The sequence below is a fragment of the Amblyomma mixtum genome, chromosome 6, assembly GCF_055824585.1.
Source record: "Amblyomma mixtum isolate Tamu chromosome 6, ASM5582458v1, whole genome shotgun sequence".
Lineage (NCBI taxonomy): Eukaryota > Metazoa > Arthropoda > Arachnida > Ixodida > Ixodidae > Amblyomma > Amblyomma mixtum.
This window is the reverse complement of record NC_143017.1, coordinates 119,644,744-119,670,701: the sequence shown is the minus strand read 5'-3', so window position 1 is coordinate 119,670,701 and position 25,958 is coordinate 119,644,744. Positions and strand designations below refer to the sequence as shown.

General features: G+C 48.8%; 1 protein-coding gene across 1 annotated transcript; it reads right to left on the bottom strand.

Annotated features, from left to right (window-relative positions):
- Window positions 1-16,860: 16,860 nt before the first annotated feature.
- LOC149340207 (uncharacterized) lies at window positions 16,861-20,367 on the bottom strand. Its single transcript, XM_089551068.1, has 2 exons — window positions 19,470-20,367; window positions 16,861-18,947 (listed from the first exon to the last, which is right to left on the bottom strand). The coding sequence occupies exons 1-2, from the start codon at window positions 20,365-20,367 to the stop codon at window positions 16,861-16,863; spliced, it is 2,985 nt and encodes a 994-aa protein (XP_089407194.1).
- Window positions 20,368-25,958: the final 5,591 nt, after the last annotated feature.

The window sequence follows — 25,958 nt, the reverse complement described above, 5'->3', positions numbered from 1 at the left end:
AATTTGCGGCACTATAAAACCCCAATCATCCTATTTGGAAGGAGTATTTCTGTTCTCTTTACCCTACTGTAACTGTGAATAAGTACGCTGCATTCAAAAACTGCTGACTTGACCAAAATACCACAAATGTATTTGTATTGCATAGGAACCATAGTTGAAATGAAAAGCGCTCGTCGGCTTCTTAAAAACCGCGTTCTTGTGAGCTGAGCGGTTTACATTATACGACTGACCACGAGCATACTAACGTTGTCGTCACTGAAAAATTACAAACGGTGTCGTCACTGACTGAAAAAAAAAATCCAATCCGTAAAAGGTTCAAAGGCCGAGGTTCATGTCGTCACTGATTTTTAAAAAATCCAATCAGTAAAAGGTCAAAGGCCGAGGTTCAAGGTCAAAACTCAAGGTCAGAGGTGAAGATAATAGGTCATGCCATCATGGTGTCATTCGCGGCCGCCACGTTATACCCCTCGTTATGCGCAGTTTGACAGAAAGTGATGCTGTTTGCAATGCTGGCTTAAGGTCACTCAAAGGCAAGTATTCCTCCGACATGGAGATGACTTTTAAGGGTTATGGTTCTTTAAGTCTCCGGAAAGGGCTCGCCAACTTTCGCGTGTGACTGTTGCTTCTGTGCTGCGTGTAAGTGTATTTTTTGGCTCAGCTGGTGTTAATGACAACACAAAGCAGAGATTGAGCGAGTTGATGTGCTCTCCTTGGATGATGTTTCATGACCCCTTTAATTAATAGCGCTTTTGCATTTAAATTCTACAATCGCCATCGTGGCTGAAGGTATCTAACGTGAAAAACTTTTGGATCCTCAAGTTGTTCTCTCATGCGTACATTGAAAAAATGGCGTCTGTTAAATGAAATACAGACGCATTTCACGCCTTTTATGGCGCAGGAGCTGTGGATGTTATTCCCGTGACAGAATCATGCGCAGTGTCCCCATCTTGGAAACGAACAATACAGCAAAGCCGACTCAGCGTGCTACCAAAAATGTGTTTTTTACGCTCGATATTTCGGTCCACTTTACCAGCGAATAGATTTTGAAACTCGGCTTGCCTTCATCATTGAAGGTATTGATTTTTCAATATCAGGTTGCGCTCTGAAACCAAAAATAATAAGCTGATATTCAATTTTAATGATTTGATCGCCTTTTTCATCTATTGTAACGTGGTAATATTATCTGCCTTGCCATAAAATCCACCTGCACGGCTTTTCAAAGAAAAATGTACATTGAATAATTAAAACAAATGGTATTCAACGCAAGCGCAAGGTTAAAACAGCTCACTCAGTGCAAAGAATTTTCTATCCTCACTACCGATAACTCAACTGCTCTTGCCAACGTCACCCGGCGCATTTCCCTCTACGAGGCGCTGATTATATTTGGTGCTCCTAATCTATGCCCTCACCTGGCAAATCTTGTCTACGTGCAAGAGCGGCGCTTGCAGCTGTTCCTGCAAGTTCCCTGAGAGAAAGGAAACAGCAAACCTGACAAGAGCACAAAAAAAAATCAGACACCTCTCACCAAAAAAATTGAATGGTGCGATGTAACGGGGCATACTTGGGCATCAAAGTCACAAATCCCGTAGCTACGTCTATGTGCCATCAGAAATGAAACGCCAAAGCAGATACCGCTGCTGACACAGCTTCTTTAGAGAGGATAGGATGCCACGCTAGATAGAATTGGAGGGCGCATTTACTGCGTTTTTTTTTTAACGGAGAAATGAAAGTTGCTCAAAACAGCGATAACAAAAAAAAAACGAATAAGGCACTGCATATTAGCACTCACGGTTTCATGTTCGGTGCCGTGCTGGGCGAAATTACTTCTTTAGTGCTTTGGATTATAAACAAAAATGAAAACTGGCTCTGAAACGTTCCTTTTTTATCAAAACCATGCTTAGAGGAAGAGGTGAAATCAAAATTTTGAGAGCACCTTTTCTTTAGGGCGCGTGTTAGCGACTCTCTAATAGGGACGTTTAGCACCTTACCATTGTTAGGAAACTAAAAAACTGAGCTGCAGGAATAAAATGAGAGCCTTGTAATATGTTTGAAACGACCAGCACTGCAGTTCTCGTGGCGCTTTAACAAAAGAGGAAAAGTAAGTAGAACCCATGTTACTTGCCACAGGGCAAAGGACTAAGGAGACCACTGAAGTAAAGAAGAGTTCATTTTTTGTGCTCACGTGACATAGGTATCACAGCAGCAGCGTAACTTCGAATCGTTCTCGTTTTGAGGTGCTAGTGTGACAGTTACACTCCTATGCAGCCATGATCTTTTTTTGATACTCGCCACGAGGCACCTGCAGTTTCCTATCAAGCAGCTTTTCCTCTTGTGCTTTCTACAAACGCAGAGGAGGCTTACATAGCTAAGCTTTCTTTTATAAACTCAAGCTGCGGAAGCCTCAGAAACAAATAGGAAACCGCTCGCAATCCATGAAGCGTGTACTGTTCCAGTCAGAAACACAACTTTTATTTTGTTTTTTATCCCCACCATCAGATATCTCGCGTTCTTTTCATAACTTGGAGACATTTTCATGATCAGTAAATACACGATCCCAGAAATTGCTTTCCGAAGCTCACGGTTGCTTTACCATTGATACTGCAAATCAAGACATCCAGTGCTCTTGTTTAATATCACAAAAAATAAGGAATGAAGCAATGGAGTCACCAGTACGGGCAGTATAGAACCCACAATACAAATATGCTCAATGCTATAGGGGTCAGGGGAACGAAGCCAGGCGTAGGAGGAAAGGAGGACAGTTTACCGAAAACAACGCCGTACGTCGGCAATGTTCGTTTTTTGTCGGATCGACGGAGAAGCGCTCGATGGCTTTCCGCCTGACGGGCAAAGCCGGCGTCAGGCTGTCGTCTCTGCAAGGGGAACAATATACTAACCCCTGTATACGTACTTTGCTGTTTAAATTCAGATTTTCGCCGTTTTTTCGCCAGTGTTGACAGTTTATTTCACAATGCGTACGAACGGCAAAAAAAGGAAGAACAGACGCGTCGTCTGGATGCGTCTGCGAAGAGATGTTTCGAAAAAGGAAGTTACGATTTGTTGTCTGCCGTTCCCCTCGGTCTACACTTTTCAACCAATCCTTGCTATTTGTGTGGAAGGGAAAAGCGAATCTATTCAAAGCGCTCGCCTCCTGTATTGAGAGAAGTCTTCCTGTAAGATTGTTTTGGGGCAGGCGTAGTTTTAAATGATTTGTGTTTGCCTTTGGCTACGCGGAAAAATCTGTATGTCTTCTGAAAGTCTTCGAAGATTTCCCCTTTTCACTGCGGCAGGAAGTCCGCCTCCTATAGTAGCCAGTTTTCAAGAGAACGACGCATCGGGGGTTTGGCGGCGTTCTTCAGTTCCTTTCAAACTACAGAAAAAATGCAAGTGTTTGTTTCGATCTACCTTGTATTGAGGTCCGCACTGGTTTTTGATTAGGTCCAGAGGATACTACGTTCAGGTTTGCAGTTTAGCTTTTAACGTCACCTGAAATCTGCGCTCCACCAATGTAACACTGAAGCAATGTGCCTGGATGAAAAACACTGCTATTCAGTGACATGAAAGCAGCAATTTGTATGGCTGAAACCAGAAAGAAACCAGGGCACATTTTTTTTTCTGCCAAAGTGTCAGCTGTACTAAGGAGTAGCTGTGAGAAGCAGCATTTTCGTTGAAAAAGGTAGGCAGGAACCATGAAGTGATCCGTTTCCTATCTGCGAATAATAGTTTTCATTGACACTCCTGGAATAAATAAATAAGGCGAATATTTGAGGCTTATAAATGAACCTTAAGCATGGCACTGGGCACATTATTTGGCCCAAAGACTAAAGTTGCGAATGATCTACAGACACAGTAGTTATCGAGATGAAATAAACACAACGGACAATGTAACTAGCATATCTAAGAGCTTAATTGCACAGTGAAAATTCTTGAGTGGCAGCAACTTTGCTTTCCATGTAGTGGAAATTGGTGTTTATGAGGAGGAACTGGGACAGCCTTTACGTTGGTATAAATTTGCTATTCCCACCGAATCTAGTAGATGTATCATTCCTGTGCAAATCGAGTGTTAAAAAAAGAATCTGTCAAGATCCTTGTCAGAGGTTTAAACTGTGCGGAGGGTGCTCTCTCACGCTGCACTCTCTCCCAGTTACTGAGTAATGGTTTTTACTTAAGTGCTTTAATTGAATGTCAATTCTCTAATTCTACACCGGACGAAGTAAAGGTAGGCACTGCATAGAGATGACGAAGCTGAAGTGCTACTTGGAAGTGCTGCTTCACCAAGCCGTGACACTGCAAGCACCAAGAACTGGCTTAGTTCAATGAAAAAAAGGCCTGTCTGTGCAACTATATAGCAATGAGAAAAGGTAAATCAGAATCGAATCGTTCAATGACACCTCAAGAGGCAGCGCCCGACTCTTTGAATCTAGACTATGGTGGCTTAGAACGCGAAGCTACAAAAAGTACTTAAAAATGGAAGATGACATGTGCAGTCCGTTGCCAATATGTGTAAGCAATTGAACATCTTATAACAGAAAGTGGCGGTATTCATCGAGATATCACTGCAGGCTCAGTCAGTCTTCACGAGGCATTAGAGTTTAGATTGTTTTGAAAGATTGAACGTCCCAAGGTGACTCAAGCTATAAGCGACGCAGTAGTGGACGCATCCTCCAGATAATTTCGACCTACTGGGGGTCTTTAACGAGACTGACATCGTACAGTGCACGGGCCTCTAGCATCTCGCCTCCAGTGATGTGCGATCGCCAGGCCTTTCCCTTTCGGGCAGCAGGCGAGCACCATAACGGCTAAGACATCACGGCAGCATCCTAGGATTTCTAGATAACAAAGGTCATGGGGTAGAAGTTAGCAAAAAGCGATTGTAAGATTGATGGCTGAGAAGCAGGGCGAGGACGTAAGGCTACAAGTTAATAGGAAACTTATATTTAAAAAATGCGAGTTTATGGATAAAACCGTCATGTTGAGGGTACTAGCTCTAAATTCGCCATTTTTTATAAACAGTTTCTAATCCTAACTTGTAACTCTACGTTGTAAAGGTGTCCAGGAAGGATGCCAAGTGCTCTATATCTGTAATCTGAAGACAATAAATTCATTGGTGGAATGCGATGGTTTTCAAGCAGACGTTCTCACCCCGACAAGCATAACACAAAAAAAACAATTTTTTAGATCACCTCCTTCCGCTTAGGGCACATCAGTGTTCATGCGGACATTAACTTTTTTCTTATTGTACGCTTTAAATCGAAAAGGAAAAACGAGTCCACCCTTTCATTTCGTCAAACTGCTTCCGGCCATCTTTGGGGTCAATGCGGCGAAGAGTGAAGTTGGGGTCGGTTATGGAGCCAATAGTTTCTGCGTCATCTGGGTAAAGAAGCATCTACTTGGTATAGAAGCGTAGTAAATAAGTGTGCTCAATACTGCCAGAAAGCCCGTGAAGGAAGGTGGAGCAGGGTAATAAGTTAATTCTACGTCCACCTTCTAGCTTTGAAATATTACTGGTGCTAGCGCTCAGTGGCCACTCTTTTTAACTAATGTAACCGCCTTGTTTGAGCCTACTGACTAGACAGGAAGCGCTGCTTAAACGACTAGAGTAGAAACTTAGACAGAATATAAACAGATGTAAGGCAGAAATGAAACCAGCGAATTTGTAGATTTGAAGAAACGGTACACAAATGGTGTTCACGCAATCGTTTCATCATTTGTGACAGAAAGTACCTCCAGACAGAGATAACTCTTCAGATGATCCTCTCCGAGTGACTAGAAGCGTGTAAATAAAATTCACTGGGCCATGGACATAACTGCACCTGTTGGTTGCTGAAGGACGGAGGGGCACAAGTAGTAGCGACAGTTTCTTTGTTTCTGCAGGCGCATGCATAACGGGATGAACCGCACAGCTGACGCAGGAATGGCGCAGACACCCTTACAAAAAAGCATAAACAAATCGAGGACCGAAGTAAAACTGAGTTGCTACCTTGGCAAAGCGAAGAGAATATTTGATGAAGCCCAATGCGCAGGTTCTGCAGCTTCAGAGCAGTGCAACGCTTCAATGCTCAAGCCATTAGTCATGCAGCCGTCACTCCTCATTCCACGTTCGACGACGCAGGTGTTTTTGGACGCGGAGGAAACTGTTTGTAAACCTGCAGTGCCCTCTTAGGGCATGGACATCTTCCTGCAGTTGGTAAGTTATCATTTAATTTGCGAATCTGAGATTTACAACAGATTTTTCACGCGTGCCCTTTCATTACATATGTCGTTTTATATTAACATTTTTAAACAGGAAATCAACGACGTTCGCTCGAAACGAGCGTCCTATGACTTTTTGGCACTCGAAAAGTGCCTGCGTCATTATAGTGACGCTTGGACGCTTGAGGTAATAAGGCTTGCCTCTACTTTAGTCGCGACTCCGCGGAGCAGCCGGAGCGAAGGAAAAGCGCAATATGGTCCTATATAATAGCGTACCCTTCGTGAGCCGCCTAAGCTCGGACGCTAACGCCTCGGCTATGGCAATTTGAGTGCCTTTAGCCGGCCCCAGCAACATTATGCATGCGGCCATTTCGCGGCATCCGCTTATAGGTGCCGTTTGCGTCCTACTGGTATCGACTCACTCTCACCACTGCACGTGGTATCGCTTCTGATCAGTGCTCATTTTCGTTCCTCTTAGGAAAGGTTAGCTTACGGCATTGCTTTTCTGCACAACATAATTTCTTCATTTTTATTTTATTTATTTTTTCTTCCTGGGACGTCCAGGTTGCTTCGAGATCGGCGCGTGGCTCGCATTAGAGAAAGCGATGTACACGTGTATCGGGGTGGCCTGTTGGCTGGGATTTAGCGGGAAAGCGGGAAAGCGGGATTTCACACTCGCAAAAGCAAAGTTCGCACCACACGTTGTCTCGAAAAAAAAAATTGGCTGTGGTTTAGCCCTGGTTAAACCTGGTAGAGGAGCGTGAGCCTAGCTTCTTTCAGAGACGCAGAACTCGATTCATCCTCATCTGTCGTCGAGAATGCACTGTCGTAGGCTAAGCGGGCCCGACTTGCCGCGTCGTCCTTACGTCTCTTATCGAGACAGCGCGCTATTCTTCGGTCCCCTCGGCTCGCCGCCTCCTCTTGCCTTCGTTCCAGCGACGAGCCCTAGCGTCGTCCGAGCCGTCCATACTGCAGTGTCGACAGAAATCATAGCAGGCATCTATACAATGGAACTCACAAATGCACGAAAAATGCCTGCTTAAGGGTAGCGGTGCGGGCTAGTTCGTTCAGATCAGAAAGCAGCCGCGAAACTGAAGTAATATTGGGAGCGCGATTTTCATGCTTACCATGAAGTGACCTTGCTCCACTTACTCGGACCGTCTGATAGTTTGCGGAAATATTTCCGTAATTACATGGTGCACTATACTTTAACCGTTGCAACTGCTGACGCAACTTTACGAAAACAGGACAATTTTCATTTTGGTTATCGTTTTCTTTAATCTTATCTGCGAGTGGTGTGGGTTACGTGCTTTCAGAAAGTGCTGGTTTCAAAGACAGCCTTTCTTACAAAACTGAAGAACACAAAGCCTGCCTGCGAATATGATGCAACCACTTCTTGAAAGCAAGTCCTGCAACTCGGAACAAACCTACAGCAATGTTCGCTATCTTGAATGGCGAGTAGCTACTATCCTGGCAAGTTCTACGTGGGTTAAGCTTATACAAGAGTACATTAGATCTCTGATTCTCAAGGAGCAGCACATTTTCTTCTTAAAGTTCATGCGAAGTTTGAAGCTTTTCTGGGAAGAACAGACGCTTCATCATATTTCTAGGAACGCTTTGCCCAAGAAAGAGCTTCAGACGTTTCAAGCACTCGTGTGAAAAAGAATAAAACACCCAGAAAACGCTTTAAAACTTGCACAGAGGTATTTCACGTTTTATGTGCGGCTTGAACGCCTTTGCTTTGTTGGCACGTGAGGAACTCATCCACTGGAATTTTTCTCAAGCAGTTTTCAAGGTTAAGCTCTCTGCTACTGGTTACTGGTCAAACTGTGGTTAAACTCTCTGGCTACAGTCTCTGTTTTATTAGATTTACGATGTACAATCAGTTGGCAGCTCCGCCTCACGCCGTAGTGCCAGCCAAGGCATAACGCGAAAAACTTGCACAAAGAACGCATGATATTCACACCATTGGAAGGCACATGTTAACGGCTGAATGTCGAAATTTGTTTGCAGTTTCTCTTTTGCTGATTTTTTTTTGCTTCTTTTGAGACCTTGCAGCTCGTCTCTTTTTTTTTCTCGTTTTTATATCCCAACTATTATACTTCTAAAAGTTACTTTGCAGACCTTTTCGCAGTATAAATAAACAACACATACGTGCGGTTCACTTTTTTGTCACGAGCACCGGCATCCATGCCAGGTGAAATATTTTTTACTTCACTTGCGCTCTTTTCTTGTCCTTCCCAATTTCTCTTGAAAGGACCACCAGGAGGAAAAGTGCCTTCTGCATAGGTCGCCGGATGAGGCGTCTGTAATCGATCCGGGAACCGCCGAACATCAATACGCCTATACCTTCCAACAAAAGCGTCTCCATTTTCTCTCTGGACTTGTGCTGCCAGGAAATTGCAGTTTTTTGCGCTGCTCTTACCACCGCCTTTGTGATCCTTTCCCAGGGACATAGCAGCCGCAGTGCTGCGTGGCGTGACAAGGTGTGCAGGCTCACGCGATACTGAGATCGAGAATACTGTTCCTCGTTAAGAAAAAAACATTTTAACAAAAAATACGAATAATTATGCAAGTTAGTTTTGGCACCCTGACAGCTAATTAACAGACCATACATTTCATACTGAACTAGTTTACACCTAAGCAAGGTGGCAACATTATACTGCCATCATTCGAAGCTCTATCATTAGCTCTTAATTAAACTTATGATTTGATAACAACTTCAGGAGTGGCTTTACAGCCCATTTAACTCATATTGTCGCTTCGTGACTAAGGAATGGCTTACTCAATCTCTTTTTCATTAGAAAGCTATGAGAGACTTCGAGTTACCCGGATATGACCAAAAAAACGTTGGGTAAAAGGCTTTTCCATCACAAGGATTGAGTTCAGAGATCATTCCTGTTTGATGTGCTATAAATAAAATGAAATGCGCCAATTATGCCTGGAACGATACTCTAGGCCAGGCACTCAGCAAAACAGAATAATATTCGATGATACACTTATTCAAAAAGACAAGGTAAAAGTCATTAAAAGACGAGAATAAAAGTTGACCAGACGTGTGCTCTCGTGGTAATGTGAATTTTGAGTCACAGTCGGACTAACAGACCCTGAACACGGCCCATACTGCGTTTTGACTTCACCTTGCACTCCTGTTCTCTTCCTTTTATTGCGAAGCAATACTACTTTAGCTACCAACTCAGCCCGTTCCAGCGCGAGGCGGTGGTAGGCACCCCTTGACCTTTGGCATGACCTTTGGCATGACGTCATACCATCTGTGTAAAAACGGGGCCCCATCTCGCGCCGTCGCAGCGCGAGGCTGGTAGGCACCAACGGCGGCCTAACTCTCGCTCCTGTCACCAGGGGCGCCGCGCGCCCAATAAAATAAAATAAAATACCAATAAAATAGCGGAACCTATCGTATTGCTTCGCAATTACCAGGCTTAACCAAGCTAAGCCACATCCATTTTTTTGCTACCTCCATGCCCCTCCAGATGCGCGGGGTAGCTAAGCATTTTCTTTCCGCTGTCTCTCTCCCTCTCCTAGCAACAGCTGAAGGCGAAATTCTAGAGGCCCGTGTACTGTGCGATGTCAGTGCACGTAAAAGAACCCCAGGTGGTCGAAATTTCCGGAGCCCTTCACTACGACGTTCCTCATAGCCTGAGTTGCTTTGGGACGTTAAACCCCAATAAACTAACTGTTGTGTCCCCTTATTGCTTTTGTGTGTGTGCGCCCCCTCCTAACGACCACTCGCATCCTCCTCCTAACGACCACTCAATCCTCCTCCTAACGACCACTCAATCCTCCTCCTAACGACCGCTTGCCCCTCGTTGCACGCTGTCGCCGGATGCCCCCCCACGGTGCGCCCCCGCACCCTCCTCCTGTTCTGGGAAGCCACTCCCTGCCGTGGACGCTTCTCCACTCCCTCCTTTCTTCGGGCGGCCAGTTCGGCTCCTGCCTCGGTCGACGCTGGTCGCACCCTCATCGGCTTCAAATAAACGAAGTCTTAAAGTACCGTGTGCGTCTTCGCTGCATTCAACACAGCGACCGGACACGACAGTGGCGACGAGAAAGTGGATTCGACCCGCGCTACGCAACGCTATTGACAAGCCATGGCTACGCGAGGGTTTCCCAATCAGATACCAGAGTTCAACGGCTCATCGTGGTCATCGTGGGTTGGACGCCTTCAGTTCTACTTTGAAGCTAACAACATCACAGACCCAGCCTTGAAGAGGGCCAACCTGCTGACGCTGTGCGGGGAGCAGACCTACGATACTGTCTGCGCCCTTATTCAGCCAAGCACACCAGCGGCAGTGTCTTACGACGACATCGTAAAAGCGCTGCAAAAGCACTACGACCCAAGGCCATCCGAGGTCTACAGCCGGGCTCGCTTCCAACGACGAGATCAACTGGAAGGAGAAACTGTGAGCGCCTACGTAGCCGCGCTCAAGAAGCTCGCTGCCGACTGCAATTTTGGAACGCTGTCGACAACAGCTACCGGGCAGGAGGGAGACGCAGCTTCTTCTGCTAACACCACCATGCTTCCCTTGGACGTGATGTTACGCGACAGATTTGTGTGCGGACTGAGTGACGAGTCACTGCAGCAGCGCCTGTTCGCTGAGAAGGACCTCACATTCAGCAAAGCTTACGACATCGCCGTTCGAGCGGAGAGCGCCGGTCACCAGCAGAGAGGGATTCGCCGGAACACCGAGCCGGTACACCAGACAAGCAACCAGGTGCGCAAGCCTTCTGTTGTTGTAAAATCGGTCAAAAAGGCACAACGCTGCTGGCGGTGTGACGACCAACACAACCCCCAGGGATGTCGATTCCAGTCAGCCACGTGTAATTTTTGCCACAAGCGAGGGCATATCGAAAGAGCATGCATTACGAAACGGAGACTTGCCAAGATAAAGTCACCTTCCCAGCCTAATCACAGCGTCAACGCCTCAGAGAATACGCCGCTATCTGATCTCCATGGAACAACATCAGCAACACCATCTGTGTTGTACGACCTGAACACCATGAATCTCGGCACGCGACCGAAGATTTTTACAGAAGTAAGCGTACATCACCAGCTGATTAAGTTCGAGGTGGACTCCGGCGCAGCCTGTACTCTGATCAGTGAGGACACGTTCCGAACTTCATGGCCATCTGACGCACCCGCCCTGCAACAAGACGACACGCACCTGCGAACGTGGTCAGGACAGAATCTGCCACTATTGGGCTCTGCCAACGTGCAGGTTAACTACAACGGCCAGACCCATACGCTACCTCTGTTTGTTGTGAAGGGCACAGGATCAAGCCTTCTAGGGAGAAACTGGTTTTCTCCACTAGGCGTGATGATATGCGGTAAACATCAAAACGCCGATGCGCTAAGCCGTCTGCCACTAGACGCAACTGTTGACGAACCATTTCCACCAGGAGACGTTCTGATGTTCGAAGCACTGCCAGAACCTCCGCTTACAGCAGGCACAGTTGCAGCATCTACGCAGAAGTGCGCAGCTCTCCGGCTAGTTTACACAGCTGTTCAACAAGGCAACGTGCATAAACTCAAAGGGGACAACTTCGACGCTTACCGCAGGCGAGCTACAGAGTTGAGCACCCATCGCGGCTGCATCATATTTGGGTCCCGAGTTGTGATGCCGAGAGAACTACGCGCACAAGCTATGTCTCTCATCCACGCCGGACATCGGGGCATCGTTGCAATGAAAAAGTGTGCCAGAAGCTACATGTGGTGGCCTGGTATTGACAACGACATCGAAACAGTGGTGCGAGAATGCAAGCCTTGCCAGAGCAGCCGGAGCGCCCCGCCGAAAGCTCCTGTCCCAGAATGGGAAAAGCCAGACACACCATGGCACACACTGCACATTGATTTTGCAGGACCAATTGAGGGCTGCACTTTCCTTGTGGTCGTAGACGCCTACACAAAGTGGCTTGAGATAAGGCAAATGGGACAGACGACTTCGGCAGCAGTCATTGACAACCTCCGATCACTATTTGCAACGTTCGGCCTGCCGCGCAAGGTAGTGTCGGACAACGGAACACCGTTTGTGTCTGCGGAGATCCTCAAGTTTTATCGCGACAACGGGATCTCATCAGTTACATCGGCCCCCTACCACCCAGCGACAAACGGACAAGCCGAGCGCTACGTAGCCGAGCTAAAACGCGCCCTTGAAAGAGATCAGACAGGCTCGCTGCAGCGCCGCCTTGCGCGCTTTCTCTTCAAGCAGCACAAGACGGTTCAGAGCACAACAGGCGAGACCCCCTCGAAAATGATGTTCGAGCGTGAAGTGCGAACCCAGCTCACAGCCATCCTCCCCGAGCCAAAGGCAGAGACGTTCCGGGAAGAAAAAGCAATTCCGCGCTGCGGCACGCTTAATGAGGGGCAGCGCGTCCTCGCCCGACAGTTTCTGAAAAAGCCACGCTGGGAGGAAGCTACAATTGTCAGACGCATAGGCCTGCGCTCTTGGCTCGTCAACATACATGGCACAGTAGCACGCCGACATCTCAACCAGCTGCGTAGATTTACGACGCCGTCTGAGAGCTGTCCGCCAGCGGAGAGAACACTTGCACCATTTTCCCACATAGCCTGGCACCTCTTCCCGGAAGAAGAGACTTCGCCCAGGACAGACCTAGGAGACACAGCGAACAACAGCCAGCCTACAAGTGCTTCTCCCCCGCGCGCACAAAGCCAGCGCGCCTCCACGCGTGAGCGCCGACCCCCTGCACGATACCAGGCAACTTTCTAAGGGGGAAGGAAGTGTTGTGTCCCCTTATTGCTTTTGTGTGTGTGCGCCCCCTCCTAACGACCACTCGCATCCTCCTCCTAACGACCACTCAATCCTCCTCCTAACGACCACTCAATCCTCCTCCTAACGACCGCTTGCCCCTCGTCGCACGCTGTCGCCGGATGCCCCCCCACGGTGCGCCCCCGCACCCTCCTCCTGTTCTGGGAAGCCACTCCCTGCCGTGGACGCTTCTCCACTCCCTCCTTTCTTCGGGCGGCCAGTTCGGCTCCTGCCTCGGTCGACGCTGGTCGCACCCTCATCGGCTTCAAATAAACGAAGTCTTAAAGTACCGTGTGCGTCTTCGCTGCATTCAACACAGCGACCGGACACGACACTAACCAAACAAGCAACAGCTGTGGTGGAGTTAAACGCCGGTGCCAATCGGAGATATAGTAACCTGGGGGAGGGGCGAGGGTAATGCTTTGCAGCGATAGCTCTACTAGATGCAAAAGTCGATCTTCGTTTCTGTACAATCCTTGTGGCACCGGTGCGGTCCTGGATCTTGACTTACCCTGATAAGGCAGCATAGCGGCAGATTCGCTTCATGCCAAACTTCCCATAACAGGGGAGTATACCATGGCCACCACGATTCACCATGATGGCACGAGCTTTGACCCTGACATTTGACTTTGATTGTATGCTTGCAGTCACCGACAATATTGTTAGTAATCTTCTGCAATAAATAATTTCACCCTTCGAAACTGTGTCTATCCAGACCAGAGCTATCATTCGACCTTTGGGAGTAACCCTGGTTAAACAGCTGCCACTTTTTTGCTGACATTGTTGGAGTAATCAGCCGCGGGGGGAGTGTCACACGGGGAATTGAATTAACCTATCTCAAGAATAGCAATCTTCGGCTGTTGTAAGCGCGCGTAGTTTTTACCTGTTTTCTTTTTTTCCTTCATTTTCATTCTTGTCAGCGCGTGCGCTCCTCCCTCTTCTGTGCATGATATGACGTCAAATGTGTGTATATAGTCATGTTCCTTTTGAGATTAAAACAGTTGTTAGAAAGCGCTTCGTCCTATGTGTTCGTCCTTTTTCCGTGGTTTTTAGCGCTCACCAATTCCTTCAAGAGTGTTACATGCGACCCTTGGTCAAATTTGCGACCGTGTGTCACACATGATCGCGCACGGTCGCTTATCCACCTATTAATTGTCATCATCATCAGCAGCAGCAGCATCCTTACTACGCTCACTGCAAGACAAAGGCCTCTCCCTTAGCTCTCCAAATAACCCTGTCCTATGCCCCGCGGTCGCATATCCCCGCAAAGTTCCTAATCTCATCCACCAGCCTGAGTGTCTGTCTCCCCCTGCTACGCTTTCTTTCGCTTTTAATCCATTCCATTGCCGTTAAACGCCATCGATTATCTTGCATCCTCACTAACGTGCCCAGCCTATTCCAATTTATGCTTGACGTCGACTATGATATCTTTGAATAGCGCTTATTCCTTGACCCACTCTGCTATCTTACCGGACCTTAACGTTGCAGCCATTACTTTCCTTTCCACAGCTTGCTGTGTAGTCCTCAATTTAAGTTGAACCCTTTCGTAAAGTTCCTCGCTTCTGTCGTATACGTGGGCACTGATACAATGCCGCTGCTATGTGCAGCTCTCTTGAGGGATGCTGGTAAAATGCCATTCATGATCTGAGAGTACCTTCGGAACGCCCTCCACCCCAAATCTTGTTCTTCTAGAAATTTCACTCTCGTAGCCCAGATTAACAGTCACTAGATGCCGTACGTAATTGTATTCCTTCACACCTCCATTGCCTTGCTACCTATCATAAACTGCTATTTCTTATCGAGACTATTGATCATTACTTTACTTTGCTTTATATCAGTTTTTACACCCACCGGTCTGCTTTGTCAGTCTATTTTAGTGATCACGCTTTTCAATTTGTCGCCTGAGTTGCTTACCACAGAATTTCCATCAGCGAATCACAGATTGATAAGAGATTCACCACAAACTTTAATCCCCAACTGCACCCAATATAGATCACTTAATACCTCCTGTAAACAAGCTGTGAATAACAATGCAGAGATAGGGCCTCACTGCCTAACAGAAATTATAGACCAAACAAAGCAAGCTCGAAAACGCAGAAACGTTACCCCAACGGAACAGGCTACTCTGAACCACTTAGCTTCTAGAACCGATATAGTCATTAAACCTGCAGACAAAGGAGGTAGCATAGTTATCCTGCCAGCCGAAAAATACAAAAAAGAAGCTTTTAGGCAACTTAACAACCCTTGTCATTATAGGAAATTAGATTCAGATCCCACTTCAGAGTTCTGCAAATTGATTCTGAACAAACTGGCAAACTTACTATCAAGAGAACTAATCACGCAGTCCGATTACCACTTCTTAAATCCGCTAAACAAACAGGCAGGACGCTTTTACCTACTTCCCAAAATCCATAAGGTTTCCGCAGAAGACTTGTTTACCGCAGATATCCCCGGCAGACCTATCGTTTCAAACAATAACACGCCCACAGAGAACTTATCAATTTTCCTGAACAACTATCTTGCAGATATTCCCACCCACCTCCCTTCCTTTGTCGAGAATACACCGCACTTTCTCCGCATAATAGAGTCTCTGAATGACGCTTCCATTATCCCAGCAGATAGCATACTTGTCACACTTGACGTCGCCGCTTTGTACACAAATATTCCCATTGATGAAGGTATCGACGCACTCTCCAAATTTCTAGCTCAAAGTCCTCACCCGCACGAAACTGAAGTGTACCTCACGCTACTTGAATTGGTACTAACACTCAACTACTTTGAATTCAATTCTTCTTACTACCTTCAAGTATTTGGAACAAGCATGGGCACTCCCTTCGCACCCACCTACGCGAACATTTTTATGGGGCTACTAGAATCTAAACTTCTAAATTCATTTCTAAAAAAACCACTCATATACCTGCGGTACATAGACGATATTTTCATGATATGGGAGCACGGGGCTGAGACCCTGAAGGCATTCGTCACACATTTCAATTCATTCCACCCCAGCATTAAATTCACCTTCAACTCCTCGAAAACGCAAGTCAATTTCCTTGACACCACTGTCCATTTAGAAAATAGCAAGCTCAAAACCACACTTTACAGGAAGCCTATGTTATGATTTTTGTCGTTAATACGTTGACGTTCGGCGAAGAATAAGCAATCCGGTGAACAAAGAATAACTGAATTTAATACTGGGTAAAGGAGAGCTTACAAAAAGGTTCGATGAGTACAAGGTTCGTTTTGCGACTGACTCTTTCGCCGTTGTCTCGTCGCTCCCCCGGTCTCAGCCGCCAGACACCTTCCCTCTCGCCACTCGAGGGCTCCGGTGTTGAGCGACGCTCTCCAGGGAGAGGCGGCTGGCTGGGCGCAGGGGGACGGGGGTCCCCTCCTCGAAGGGCGCAGACGGTCGTAAATTAGTCCAAATGTTTCCGCAAAAGCGGGGAATCGGTCCTCGAGGTCGACGCACGGAGAACTGTGTTCTACGAAACATAACGTTCACAACACATTCCCGCCCGAAATGGCACTGACATTTCACAGACACTTCACTTCACATTTCACTTCACAAGCTCTATCGGATAGAGCAGTTGAACCGGACGACGCAGGGTTGCTCCTCCGGGAAGTCGCACGGTGCACGACCTAACTAGCCCGTCACGGCCGGGAAAGGTCGCGTCAACGATTGCCATCTTCCAGAGCTGTCTTGGCTGAAGAGATTCTTTAAGCAGCACAAGATCGCCTGCCTGTAGACTCCGGGTGGGGCTTTTTTGGTGAAGCTGTGATGTTTGCAGTTCCCTCAAATACTCGTTCATCCACTGCCGCCAAAATCCGCGAAGGAGTCGAGCTCTGTTCGTGAACATTTGTCGTAGGGTCGCACCACTAATGGCATTCAGTTCGGCATTCGGAACATCTGGCAGTGAGGTGAGCCTCCTGCCGGTGAGAAACGAGGCTGGGCACAGTGGCTGAGAATGTAGCGGGCCAATCGCGCAGCCAGCAGGCATGCCATTAGCTCCAGTCTGGCTAGGGTAAGCTCCTTAATTGGAGCGACCTTAGATTTGCTAATTAGTATTGTCGCGCTACCATCCTCGCCATCTGTCGTCAGGTAGGCGACCGCACCATAGGCGACTGGGCTCGCATCCGCAAAAATGTGCAGACTGGTCGTTCCGTCACTGCCTACCTTTGCCTTGTAGTATCGCGGCACTTTGATCTCCGGGAGGTAAGACAGTTCGTCAACCCAATTTGACCACTCCGCTGCAATTCCTTCGGGCAAGGCATCATCCCATTCGATATTCAGGCGCCAAAGCTGTTGAAATAGTACCTTCGCTCGTACGATGAAAGGGGATAGCCACCCTAGGGGGTCATAAATCCGTGCTGTGGTTTGTAGGACGGATCGTTTGGTGGGTGGTTCTGTCGTGGAGATCCTATCGGTGCAGGGGCAGAATGTTAATATGTCGGTACTTGGTTCCCACGTGAGTCCTAACACCTTCAATACTCCTGATAGGTAACCCAGTGGCTTGGCTTCCTTCGAGTCCTGTTCAAATCGCTGACACAGCTGTTCACTATTCGATGCCCATTTGTGCAGCTGCATCGAGGCCGCTCCGAAAATTGCGTTTGACTCATTGTAGAGATTCAATGCGGCCTGTTCGTTTTCGGCTCCCATCAGTATGTCGTCGACATAAAGGCTTCGTTGCAGCCACTTTGCAGTGATCGGGTACTGTGGCTCTATGTTCTTTAAGTGATGTTGGAGAGTTGCAGAGAGCAAGAACGGGCTGGCAGTCGTCCCGAATGGAACTCGTTTCATGCGCCACGTCAGGATTGGTGGAAGTGGGCCACCTAGCTCCGGCATCGTCTCATACCACAAGAAACGCAGGGCGTCTCTATCCTCAGGTCTCACTGATATCTGTAAGAACGCCTGCTCGATATCCGCTACGAGAGCTATTTTATGTCTGCGAAAGTTAAGCAACATGCCCACAAGATCAGCCGTTAAATTTGGACCACTTTCCAGGTTGTCATTCAGAGATTTTGCTGACCTGTTATGAGACGAGGCGTCAAAAACAACACGCAGCTTGTGAACGTCGCGGATAACCGCTTGATGCGGCATGTGATATACAGTGTTTGCACCACTGTCGTTCGTTTCGACGGGTTCCGCCATATCCAGTGCGCTGTACTTTCTTACAGCCGCATCATAATCACTCAGTAGATCTGGAGATTTCTGTAGGCGTCTTGTCAGCTGGTGTAGGCGTCTAAGAGCAACCTCTTTGTTATCCTCTAAAGCCGTAACAGGCTTCCATGGAAGGGCTACCTCATAACGACCTTCCTTCAGCTGTACCGTGTCCTCAAAAAACTCCACAACCGTATTTGTTCCGTTCTTTTGCTCATTGTCATTTATCCCAATAGATTCTAATGTCCAGAATTTTGTCAATATGTCAGTTGCGCTTCTTTCTGTGACCGACGTTCTCAGGGCGACCGTTTGCATGCAGTGGGGACCTTCGTCTATGCCTTGAACTGGTCCTTGAATGGTCCAACCAACAGCAGTTTCAATTGCTCTAAGTTTTCCGTCGATCTTTGTGGATCGGCCGGTCGTTAGCTCCCAAATGTGATCGGATCCTATGAGAAGCCCAATATCCCTAGGCCCTCCATCGTTGCTAAAATCGGCGGGCTCATAGCCGAGCGTTCTTAGCCTGTCCGTCACTGTCACGGGTGGTGTTGGGATATGCTGATCGCAAATGATGTCTGTCTCCAGAACCTCCAGTTCGCAAGTTTTCTCCTTTTTAGTTTTTACCTTCACCATTACTCGCTTAAACAGTTTTTCTTCTTGGTGACCACCAAAGACACCGACGGTTAGCATTTCTTCTCCGAGAAATCTGCATCCTAGTCTTTTCGACGCTTCCGATGTTATGTACGAGCGTTGGCTTCCGCCATCGAAAAGAACTCGCAGGTGCGTCCAGGTGTTTTGGCCACCGCAGTTCACTGTCGCTGTTTGAAGTAAGATGGTTCTCATGGGAGCGGATTCGGATCCTGTCGCCGACGTTTCGAGGCTAACCTGTGCGTTTGTGACTCCATTAGCTGCTTCCTTCTTGCGAGCTATCGAGTACGATGGGTCACATGTTGCAGTAGCGTGTCTCTTCCCGCACTTCATGCATTTTATGTACACATTACAATGTCTTGAACGATGCCCTTTTCGTGTACATTTAAAGCATCTTCCTGCCGCTTGTAGAAGCTGCTTCTTTTCCTCTATGCTTTTTTGTGCATCGCATTCATGCGTCTGATGCTCGTCAGCCTTACAAAAGAAACAAGTTTCCTTCGTTACATTTTGGTGCAGGGTTGCAGCGGTTGAAAAGGGCTCATTCGATTTTTTGGACGACGGCTTCGTTTGATCTTTCCGGCTGTCTTTACAGCTTTTCGTTATATCCATGCTCCTTAATGCAGCCAGATTTTCTCGACTTTCCACTTCGATTTTCAGAAAGGAAAGAAGGCGTGAAAAGGACGTCACAGTACCTTTTTCAGTTTCGTTCGAACGTTCCGAAGCGTCGTCGGTCGTTGAATCCTCGCTTTCGTCCAAGGAGGTAGTTTCGATGACGCATTGACGGCTGTAGTCGAGAAGGATGTCCGTTGGCAATGCTCGTTGCACGATTGGCATCAGAAGTGAGCTGTATGAATCCTGCTTGCGGCCTAGTGTCTCCAAGCCCTTGATGTGCGCAGCCAGCGTATCGTACAGGCGGCGAAGCCCGCGTACGTCGTCCGAAGAGCGAACTGGTTGTAAATCAATTAGCTTCTTCATGTGCTCTTGGATCAGGAGCTCTTCGTTGCCAAAGCGCTTCTTGAGGAGCTCTACAGCGTCACTGTAGCATCGTGCGGTGGGTGGAAGTCCGGCGAGTGCAGCGGCGGCGTCGCCTGCGACCGAAGCCCTCAGGTAGTGGAACTTGTCGACAGATGACAGTTCTTCGTTCTTGTCGACGACTTGTTCGAATACTTCCCAGAAGGGCTGCCAGTGGTGTCGCCGTCCGCTGAATCTTGTGAGCTCCAGCTTTGGTAGTTTGACCCTGATCTTCGAACTCGTCGTTGTCTGGGCGCCGTTATTCTCGCGCTGAGTCGTTGGTGGATTTCCAGTCGGTGGATTTCCAGTGGAGATACACTGCTGCAGTTTTGCCAAGACGGTTACGATGCGATCGTTGTATTCGAAAATCTGTTCGTACTCAGTCTCAGCCTGTTCATCATCCAGTGACTCCTCGAATTGACTGTTTGCAGCATTGAGCTCAGCATGGAGAGACGTTAGTCGAGCGTGCAAGATACTAGCATCGCTCTGCGTTAGCTGTTCTAGCCGCTTGAGGCATTCGTTGGTAAGTTTCGTTACTTGAGTGCGCAATACCTTTCGTTTTGTGCAGAGGCGCTCCATCGTTGAACCAGTATCGATGTGGATCACCGGAAGTACTTCAGATAACCAGAGGATGAGACGACTTCATGTAGCAGCGTTGGTAGACTACTTGTCCGTTGCGATGAAAAGCCACAATAAGGCGAATATCCACGGTTCGTTGTTCAGAATTTCTTCTCTTCACTTCCCGTCCCGGGTTTCGGCACCAAGTGTTATGATTTTTGTCGTTAATACGTTGACGTTCGGCGAAGAATAAGCAATCCGGTGAACAAAGAATAACTGAATTTAATACTGGGTAAAGGAGAGCTTACAAAAAGGTTCGATGAGTACAAGGTTCGTTTTGCGACTGACTCTTTCGCCGTTGTCTCGTCGCTCCCCCGGTCTCAGCCGCCAGACACCTTCCCTCTCGCCACTCGAGGGCTCCGGTGTTGAGCGACGCTCTCCAGGGAGAGGCGGCTGGCTGGGCGCAGGGGGACGGGGGTCCCCTCCTCGAAGGGCGCAGACGGTCGTAAATTAGTCCAAATGTTTCCGCAAAAGCGGGGAATCGGTCCTCGAGGTCGACGCACGGAGAACTGTGTTCTACGAAACATAACGTTCACAACAGCCTACTGACCGACAACAATACTTAGATTTCACTAGCCATCATCCAAGACACTGCAAACAAGGTATATTCGTAGGACAGGCAACGAGTCTAAGAAGAATATGTAGCGACGACGATGACTACCTGAAACACCTCCACTCGCTAAGAAACACACTAATCACCAGAAACCATCCACAGACAACCCTTAATAATGCGTTCCAACGAGCAACCACTTTGAAACGAGATGTAGTTCTTAAAAAACGAACAAAAGCTAACAGTCAACGACCTCCTGCACTTATAGCGAAATACTCAAACGCGCTTCCAAACATCAACAATATCCTGCGGAAATACCACCCCATTTTAACTGGTAACGACCGTCTCAAGAAAATATTTCCCGACGCACCAAGGGTAACATACAGACGCAACACAAACCTGAGGGACATCCTGGTGCATGCTAGGCTCGGTAAGAAACCACCACCGACAGTAACTTCATGCTCTCGACCCAGATGCAAGACATGCAAACATTTACAAAGGGACACTACGGTTAAAAGTACGGCAAGCGATTTCAGTTTCGATATAAAGACCAGTTTTGACTGCACATCGTCCAATATTATCTACATGCTCCAGTGCTCCTACTGCCAGAAACAATATATCGGAGAAACCGGACAAACAATGAGTGCCAGATTAAACGGGCACCGGGCTGACACAACACGGAATGAACAGAAGGCAGTGTCGACCCATTTTAATCAACGCCATCACAAATTCGACGAACTCAAATTGTTCATTCTTCAGTCAGGCTTCAAATCGACTAGGGACAGAAAATACAGAGAAGCATTCCTAATCCACAAATTTAAAACACTGCAACCAACAGGGATCAACATGTCCAGAGGAAACCTGGAATCTCTCAGGTACATTCCAGGGTCAGCATAATTTTAAATTAACAAATGTCTTGCACGTGGTCAGACTATTTCCTAGAACCTCACATAAGTATATTGTCGCTCCTTGCACCCTTCCCAAGTCATATCTTCCACCCCAGTTCCGGCCTTGTCACCCTCTTCCTTTGTTCACCTTTTTTTTTTCTTTTTTTTTCTCCTAATTCCCTGCTACCAGTTCTCGGAAACCATGACACTCCTGTTACCCCCTCTGCCCCCACTTTTTGGCTTTCTCTGAACACGAGCCATTTCCCCCCCCCCCCTGCCTAGTCCTTCCTTGGAAATGCCCCCCTTCCTTTCTCCTTCCAGTGCCAGCCCCCCCCCCCCCCCCTTTTTTTTCCCCTTGTCATCATTTCCCTGTACCACGCTGACTAATCCTTTTATCTGAGTTTTGCAGGTTCACCCAGCGCCTCCCCCCCCCCCGTCGCAGCCCCTTCAAAGCCTTTTGTTCATTGCCTACCCCCCGGATATAGGTTGTTGCACTATTGCAGCCTAGCGAATGATGATTCACCTCCCTCCCCTTCCTGACACGCATCCCCTCCCACACCACTTTCCTTCCCCACCCCCGGGGCCTTCCTCCTCGGAGCGAAGGCCCTATATAATCCCTGCCGATGATGAACGCTTTGCCCAGACGAAGACAAGTCCCCTTGTCGAAACGTTGGCTCTAGCAAACTGAGGTTTTCCCCTCCCTTGTTCATTTTGTGATAGCCTTCTTTATGGGGGAATTTATAGCTTTCTTTATAGACGGCTAATACTGTGCGATGTCAGTGCACGCTAAAGAACTCCATGTGGTCGAAATTTCGGGAGTCCTTCACTACGGCGTCCGTCATAGTCTGAGGCGCCTTGGGATGTTAAACCCCATAAACCTATATATAGGGCATCGTGTTCTTTCTCGTCCCGCATATCAGTCCTCTTTTTTTCGTCTTAAGCTGATGCACCAACTTGCCCAAGTCTCCGCTTAACATTACACTAACAAGTAGAGATTGCTTATATTGACACATGCCTTCCTTAGAAGATGAGGAAGAACGCAACGGGCCATTGGAGAAAGACGAAGTGACTCTGCTCCGTCTCGTGCTGACCTGACTGGCTGCCGGTGTTCCTCGGCGCAGGAGACTTCTTTGTAACGTTACGTTACAAATCTGGTGGAGGCAGTGCCGGGTACGCTTCCAGCGCATAATCTACCTCTCACTACGGAGCTTACTCCGGTACATCAGCGCCTCGGCCGCCGCCTACGTGGAGAGCCCCCGGAATTTGGACCCCTTCCGGCCGCTACCAGGTCGACGCAGCCTCGGGCCCCTGTAACACCTGCGGCAATGACATCTGAGAGTAGGCTTCCCGCAAACATCCTCTGCCATCAGCCGCGAACACCACCGTCTTTTCATGGAGACGTGTTCGAGGACGCCGAGGACTGGCTTGAGGCCTTCGAGCGTGTGGCACGTTATAACGGGTGGACCGATGAGCGTAAGCTCCACAACGTCTACTTTGCTCTTGAAGAGTCGGCGCGGACATGGTTTGAAAACCATGAGGCTTCCTTTCCATCCTGGGAAGCCTTCTGTCGTGACTTGAAGACCACTTTTCCAAGCGTCGACCGCCGGGAGCGAGCAGAAGCTGCGCTGCACTCGCGGAACCAGCGCCAAAACGAGAGCGTGCGCATGTTTTATGAAGACATGACGCGTCTTTTCAAGCGCTCAGACCCACAGATGCCAGAAGCCAAGAAGCTGCGCCACCTGATGCGAGGCGTGACGCAAGACCTGTTCGCAGGACTAGTGCGCAGCCCACCGCGCACTGTTGCGGAGTTCCTCAGTGAGGCTACCACCATGGAGACGACGCTGCAACACCGGGCTCGTCAATACAATCGCGACGTGAACATCATTGGGTCCGACGCACTACCTATGCAGGGCGGAAGCGATATGGATGCACTACGCAACCTCGTCCGTGCTGTCGTGCGAGAAGAACTGCAAGCACTCCGGATGCCTTGCAACACGCCGTCCTTTCCATCACTAGCTGAAGTCGTCCGGGACGAGGTGCGTATGGCAGCTGAGCGAGTTCCTGACGTTTCCTACCAGCTCGACGCGAGACCCACCTACGCGTCCGTCCTACGTAGGGCTCCCAGGCAAGACAACAGTATCAATACCGCAGCTCCAGCAATGGAGCCGCAGGGTCCTCCTCGCTACACCCCTGCGCCAACCTATCAGCGACCCCGTAAGAGTCAAGTATGGCGGGTCCGCGACCGTCGGCCCCTCTGCTTCCATTGCGGTGAAGCAGGTCACCTCTACCGGGCGTGCCCGTACCGCCGCGTCGGCTTGCGCGGTTTCGCACCGGACGACCCCTGCCCTCAATATGGCGAGCGGCCTACTGAAATCGAAAGCCACCTTGCTGCGCAACAGCATCCTGTTACGTCCGGCTACCAAGAACGTCGGTCTACGTCCCCAACAAGTTACCGTTCCTCAAGTCCGAGCTATCCCCGACGCCGACGCTCTCCCAGCCCTCGCCGGGAAAACTAATGTCAGCGGCCTTCGGAGGCAGGGTCGCTGATGTCGCGAAATGTGAAGATCCTCCGTCCTCGTCACGCCGGCTCGACGAGATTTCGCTGGGGTCAGGTAGCAACAGCATCCGACGGGCTACCTTCGACCGGTACGACGACATTCCGCTTGGGACAGGTGGCGACAGCATCCGACACACTACCTCCGATTTGCGCGTAAAGATTGATGGAGCCGATGTAACGGCGTTACTAGACACCGGTGCAGATTACTCGGTAATGAGCCACGGCCTCTCCCGCGAATTGAAGAAAGTTTTGACGCACTGGTCCGGCCCGAAAATTCGCACGGCGGGAAGTCACTTGATTACCCCTGTAGGCAAGTGCACAGCGCGTGTCGGCATCCGGGGTTTTGTGTATGTCGGAGAATTCGTCGTACTTCGCGAGTGTTCCAAAGACTTGATCCTTGGCCTAGACTTCCTGCAGACTAACGGCGCTGTCATTGACCTGAAAGAAGCGCGTGTGACGTTCTCGACGAAACGGGCCGTGGAGCGCATTGAAATCGAGGATCCGGAACTCAACGTTCTGCGTATTGTCGACGATGATGTGAGGGTGCCAGCACGGTCTAGTGTGCTTGTTCTTGTGCGTCATGACTTGTTTCACGACTACGAGGGCATCGCGGATGGGCACCTCCCGCTACTTCTCGAGAAGGAGATAGCCGTTGCTCGAGGACTCGTTCAACTCCATAACGGTTGTGCTACTGTCCTCCTGACGAATTTTGCTAAGGAGATGCGGCACCTCGCCAAGGAAACGGCTGTTGCCTTCCTTCACGACGTTACTGCCTCGCCTCGTTTATGCACCGCCGGGGCCAACCCTCAAGAGGAGGCTACATCTTGCCGTCTCCTTCAAACCGTTAAAATTAGCCCGGACTTGACGCCCGATCAAAGGAATCTTCTTTCGGCTCTTCTGACTGATTTCGCAGACTGCTTCGCCACTGGCTCCAAGGTCGGTCGTACTCCTGTCGCCAAGCACCGCATCATAACCGATGAGGCCACGTTACCGGTATGCCAACGCCCGTACCGGGTTTCTCCTAAGGAACGTGAAGCCATTCAAACGCAAGTGAATGAGATGCTTGCGGACGACGTAATCCAGCCTTCGACGAGCCCATGGGCGTCGCCAGTAGTCCTCGTCAAGAAGAAAGATGGCACCCTGAGATTCTGTGTCGATTACCGGAAACTAAACGTGACCAAAAAGGACGTCTATCCGCTCCCCAGGATTGATGATGCCCTCGACCGTCTACGCGATGCCAGGTACTTCTCCTCATTAGACCTCAAAAGCGGATACTGGCAAATCGAGGTGGATCAGAGAGACCGAGAGAAGACTGCATTTGTGATGCCCGACGGCCTATACGAGTTTAAGGTGCTTCCGTTTGGTCTTTGCTCTGCGCCGGCCACGTTCCAACGTATGATGGACACGGTTTTATCAGGTCTGAAGTGGCAGTCGTGCTTAGTGTACTTAGATGATGTCGTCGTTTTCTCGCCTACTTTCGAGCAACACCTGGACCGGTTGCGCATTGTGCTTCAAGCACTCAAATGCGCACAACTAACGATCAAGCCGGAGAAATGCC

What these genes read in the sequence shown, in the direction of transcription:
- LOC149340207 (XM_089551068.1), bottom strand. Translation starts at nt 20,367, where the DNA reads ATGGAGCGCCTCTGCACAAAACGAAAGGTATTGCGCACTCAAGTAACG. An exon ending in TTCGAACGAAACTGAAAAAG is followed by an intron (nt 18,948 to 19,469) that starts GTACTGTGACGT and finishes TACTTCAAACAG; the next exon opens with CGACAGTGAACTGCGGTGGC.